The sequence below is a fragment of the Limulus polyphemus genome, unplaced genomic scaffold (assembly GCF_000517525.1).
Source record: "Limulus polyphemus unplaced genomic scaffold, Limulus_polyphemus-2.1.2 Scaffold11374, whole genome shotgun sequence".
Classification (NCBI taxonomy): domain Eukaryota; kingdom Metazoa; phylum Arthropoda; class Merostomata; order Xiphosura; family Limulidae; genus Limulus; species Limulus polyphemus.
In genome coordinates, this window is record NW_013676984.1 from 8,475 (window position 1) to 13,568 (window position 5,094).

Genomic DNA, 5,094 nt, shown 5'->3' on the forward strand with positions numbered 1-5,094 from the left:
GACAGAAGTACCCTTCCCAAAAGCATCCGAAGGATACCCCAGAAAATGAGATTCAGATACGAAGAGGGGAACTGCATCACTTCTGAGCCAGGTATACTCTTAGTCAAACTGTGGAATGTATAAGATATAAGGGTGGAAAATGAGAGGAGCACATCCAAGTGGGAGAGTATGTGGGAGGAAAGTGATCCTAACCATAGAAATGAGAAAGGTGGGTAAACAAAGGATGCATCCAAAGGTGTAGAGTGGCAAGGGTGCAGCAAACTGTACATGGTAAGTCAACTACATACAAAACCTCCCCACGAGGTACCAACATCCACACGAGGGTAGGATAAGGATCCTACCATCTTCACCTCAAACCCAAGAACTGAGGGATTGCGAACCACTCTGATTCCCGAGTATGACACGAGGATTAGCTCCGAGCTATCGATCCTGAAACTTGATATCTGGTATTGAAAGGATGTCTATCGCATGCAATCAACTCTCCTGCGAAACAGGCCAGGACCATCCAAATGGCAATAACATCCTCATAAGAAGAGAGAGAATGTGAGACAGCCGAATAGCCAAGGACAGAACCAGAACAATCCTATGTACAACCACTGTGATCCACAACACAGATGGAAGAAATATAGGGAGGAAGACGGACAACCTGAAACCTGTATGAAGACTTTTGTTAATCATTTCACTCTAAATCCAAAATCTGCCCATGGGGTACCGACATCCATGAAAGGGTAGGATGAGGGCTCCCAATTGAAGGGGTGAACTGACGTCTCACTCTGTTGTCATTGGTTATCACAAATAAGAGGATATACCTGCAGAACATTGCTGCCCTACTCTGTAACTGAATGGATATTGTGTGGAATTCATTCAGCATGGTGCCTCCATGGTCAACCACCCTAGTAGTTTGGAACTGGAAAGTGGTAAGGACTCCCATACTCCACTTGAAGAAAGGAGGGTGGCAATGCAGTGGAGAGTTCAGAGGAACATCATCACCTGTTATTCACTCCAGACATGGCAGGGATGGGCAGCAATCCCCTTCTGCTTTACCCATGCAGTCCATGGGTGGTATGATCCAGGACAGGCATGTTTATGAAGAAAAATATCATGAGGTCATACACCTACAAGTGATCTTGTGGAACACCCTATCTCAATGGTAAGTGTGCAAAGCCATGGAAGATAAAGCGCAAGTCAACATGGCTGGACAGTGCAAATTTCAAGTTAAAGAATACTTGGTCAAGCATCACTCACCACAGAGTGGGATCCATGGAATAATGAAATAGAGAGTCGCACCAAAGTTGTCTGAAGAACGGCCACAGGTAGCATACTAAACCCTGACAAAGAGGAAACTGCAATATGATGGAGATAGTGGGAGATGAACATACTGGGTGTGGTCCACATGCCGGACTGCAGAATCACCTCCATTGGGTGACGATAAGCAAAAGAAAAAGTGAGGTGTTGGATCTGATGGGAGGGCATCTGGAACAAATTCTGGGAGTAAGAAGATAGGGTGGAGTAGGCCAACTGAACCAAAAGATGGACCTAATTGGTAAAGGTAGAAGGTGAAAGATCACGAATGGAGGAGGATTGCCAGGGGATAAAGAGTCAGGTACATGTACCCCAGAAGAAAGCAGTACGGGCAATATAACAATGAAGAGCCCTGACACGGGCACAGAAGCCTATCCGGATCCAGTTGGTAAAGATGGGAAATGAAAGAAAGGAAAATATGAGAAAAGGAGAAACCACCTTCCTGAGCTGCTGAGGTCTTTGGGAGAAAAGAATGATCTGGATAAAAGAGAAGATAGGTAGGGTAATAAAGGGTACATGAAACGTACCCAGTTTGATCAACCAGCCCACCCGAGCCACCACAGAAAAAAAGCTGCTGAGTATGATTGGCCGATTCCTGCTTGGAATGAACCAGAAGAAGCCAGTCACCCATGTAATAATGAAATTGCAGCCCCAGAGCATGGAGATGTCAAGCAAAAGCTCACACTACTCAGAAAAATATGTAAGGTGCCAAGACAAGTCCGAAGGGGGAGGGCCTAAAATTGATAAGCCACCCTGAGATGGGCAAACCGAAGATAAGGACAAGACTGAGGTGATATCGGTATATGTAGGAAAGCTTTGGAAACATCCATTTTGATCATCCACAACTCTGGATAAAACACTCACCTCAGCATGACAAAAGACTCAATGATGAACCAGAATAGTGAAACGAAGCGACTGAGGCGAGATAAATCGATTACCGGCCACCAATCCTTGCTGGCTGGTCACCAGACTTTGAGGAGGAGGGAAGGAAATGGAGTAAGGAGAGACGGAAGGTGGGGAAAGAAACTGGACAACGAATACTTCTGACAGAACCTGTAGCACCCATTGATCGCTGATGAAGGAATTTCAGTGATGAAGAAACTCAAAAAGCCAAGCTCCAACTGGGTAGTCACTGGTACTGGAGGCGACGGGGTGGGTGGGGGTTTTGGGGGTGTGACGAGAAGAAGTACCCCGAGTAAAAGGGAGAGATAAGGGCTGGGAAAGGGTAGGACAGGAAACAGTAATTGGAGGCATATGAGGTTCTGACTGAGACAAACGAGCTACAATATTCTTAAGGGTGGATTGTTGTGGGACCAATGTCAACCGAGGTTCTAAAGTTTCTGGGACCGTATCAAAAATGTAACACCTCAGAAATGTGGCCATACATAAATCCCTAAGATATGTTGAGGTAAAATGGACCAGAGCCAATACAACATCACGACCTATCAGGTCCCAACAAAAAAGAAACCACATATGTAAAGCCAGAGCCAAAGACGAAATGCGGGTTGAAGTGGAGGACAGAAGGGCAAGGGTATCTCCAGAAAACCCCTTAGTATTTCTGTAGAGAGCCTCAGATAGGTGTATGAAAGAAAGATATCATAATAGATGTGTAAGGGTGAGACGCAAGTGAGAATATTGGGCATGGGTGAGACTGACAGATGAATCGGGAGTCCCCCTCCCCAAATAATCAATAAGGAACCTAACAACTGCTAGCATAGAAATGGATAAGTCAGCATGATGGTAGGAAAGTGTAAACTGATCTGAAGTCCACAGGGGGCATGGCATGCTTATCCCCTCGTTTAATTGTGAGGCAAAGTGATCAGCACGAAGCTGAATATCAGGTGCGAGAGGAAAAACCAAAAAGATTGTTCATGCAGTAAGGAAGGACGAGGTGCATAAGAAATAGGGGAAAGGGATAAAACGTCACAACCCTGAAGCACAAAATCCACAAAGACTGCATTAGGCCTAGTAGACTCATTGGGTTGGGAATGGGAAGGAACGGCAAACATCTGGAGGTGGAAAAAGACAATTAAAGTCTTCTTCAGCCTGCACAGGACCAGCCTGTTCTGGAGGAGGCTAGGTGATGTCCAGAAACAAATTCACCATCGGTTCGCCCACACCCGAGGCCTGAGAAAAAATGCTGCTGCTGGTGTAACTCCAAAAGTGGTAATGTTACCTTTGAAATTCATTGCACAGAAAGATTCACCAAATTCAAAGGCAGAAAATAAGGCGATTAAATTAACTGATAAATACTAATAGAAGAAACAGGCTGAATGAAAGTAAATTAATTTAAAAAACAACCACTTCATGAGAAAACAAAGTTGAACATGAAGCACTAAATAAACAAAAGAGCACGTCCAAACACAAGTGCTGTCAAATGAGAAGTGATAGTTCGATAGAGGAGTGTAAAGGGAGTCACATGCATCATGTGATGCTCCTATTGGTGAGGAGGTGATGCATGACAGCCATGTTGGAATCTTGCAATTCCAATAGGGGGGAGCGATATGGTTTGTGGCATGTGTAAAGAAAAAGTTCACATACAGAAGGCAGCACTGAATGAGAATAGCTAATCTTGTGAGAAGAGGTAAGTACCGTAGCGGAATTCAGAAGACAGGGAATCACTTCACGACAAGTATTTTTAATAGTATTAACAAGAAATTCTTAAATCTATCTTATCAGAAAGTGAACAAAACAACTGTCTACATACCCTTCTTCTAAGTTTTATTTCTGCTTCAGCTCCTTCACTGTTAACCTATTGATAAAAGATTTAAAACATCATAACATTTAAGAATATGATAATCCTTGTTTTAGTTATGCAAATTGATTAAACTTTTAATTAAATCATCCTAAATGATGCTTAAAAAACACTTATTTTTTCCATAAGACATAAAACTCAGAATTAGCTATTTGTTGTGATTATCTGTAATTTCATCTCTGCTATTATCATTTGACAAAATGTTTACACTGAAAAATACAGACTCCATCCATACAATCACTAGCATGTGAAAAGTAGAAACACATTTCTTTACATGACAGTACAATTAAGGTTACAGAAACACGTGTGTGTACCTTGACTTTCTTGTTTGTTCTGCTTTGACCACTCCTGCTTCTACTTCTCTCCTGTTTCTTACTTTGTGCTCCTTGAAAAAAAAACGAGATGTTCAGCAAGGAGAATCTTGTTTCAACAAGCAGAGCCCAAATATTAGCATTTACACCAATGATTTATCATAACAATGTATAATTCAATTACTATTTTTCTATATTTAAATAATGCTCACATCCAAAGTTCTATGAACAACATGAAAAGCTTCTTTTAGTTTAAACCCAGGTCTTCAAAGTTTCAAGTACTGAAACCCTAAATATAAGTTTCTAATAAAACCTACCTATAATTTGTTTTATGTAACATAGATGGTTACCTAATGTGGAAGATCTTACAGAATATGTAAATACAATTAAAATCAGTTTTCTATGACCAATCAAAAGCCTTACAAGAGACACAATTGACATCAAAACACTCCTGAGAATGACAGCATTTGACACTGAAACTCACTGTGTGTCCATTGATTGGTCAAAGAATAAAAGTTTTTAATTGTATTGGTTGTCTGAGTATTTTAAGTTCTTAAAGCAGTTTCACTCACTTTACTTAGTTTCCCACTTAAACCAGTGACAAAATTAAAATCATAAATAATATTCAACGTTAAACTGGTACACAGTTAAAAACATTTTATTTAGGCCTATCTATAACATATAGAGTCGTCAACTTTTTGAAGGCCATAGATAGGCCTAAATAAA

At 41.4% G+C, this 5,094-nt stretch overlaps 1 protein-coding gene across 1 annotated transcript in view; it reads right to left on the reverse strand.

The window, feature by feature from the left end:
- The window catches only part of LOC106476730 (histone-lysine N-methyltransferase 2E-like), a gene marked incomplete at its 3' end in the record, with an annotated part of 13,988 nt that overhangs the window by 8,462 nt on the left and 432 nt on the right, over positions 1 to 5,094 (reverse strand). The window contains exons 2-3 of the mRNA XM_013937362.1: positions 4,372 to 4,442; positions 4,010 to 4,054 (exon numbers count right to left, since the gene is read on the reverse strand). Coding sequence (XP_013792816.1) covers positions 4,010 to 4,054; positions 4,372 to 4,442 — 116 coding nt within the window. The remainder of the gene's footprint in view (positions 1 to 4,009; positions 4,055 to 4,371; positions 4,443 to 5,094) is intronic.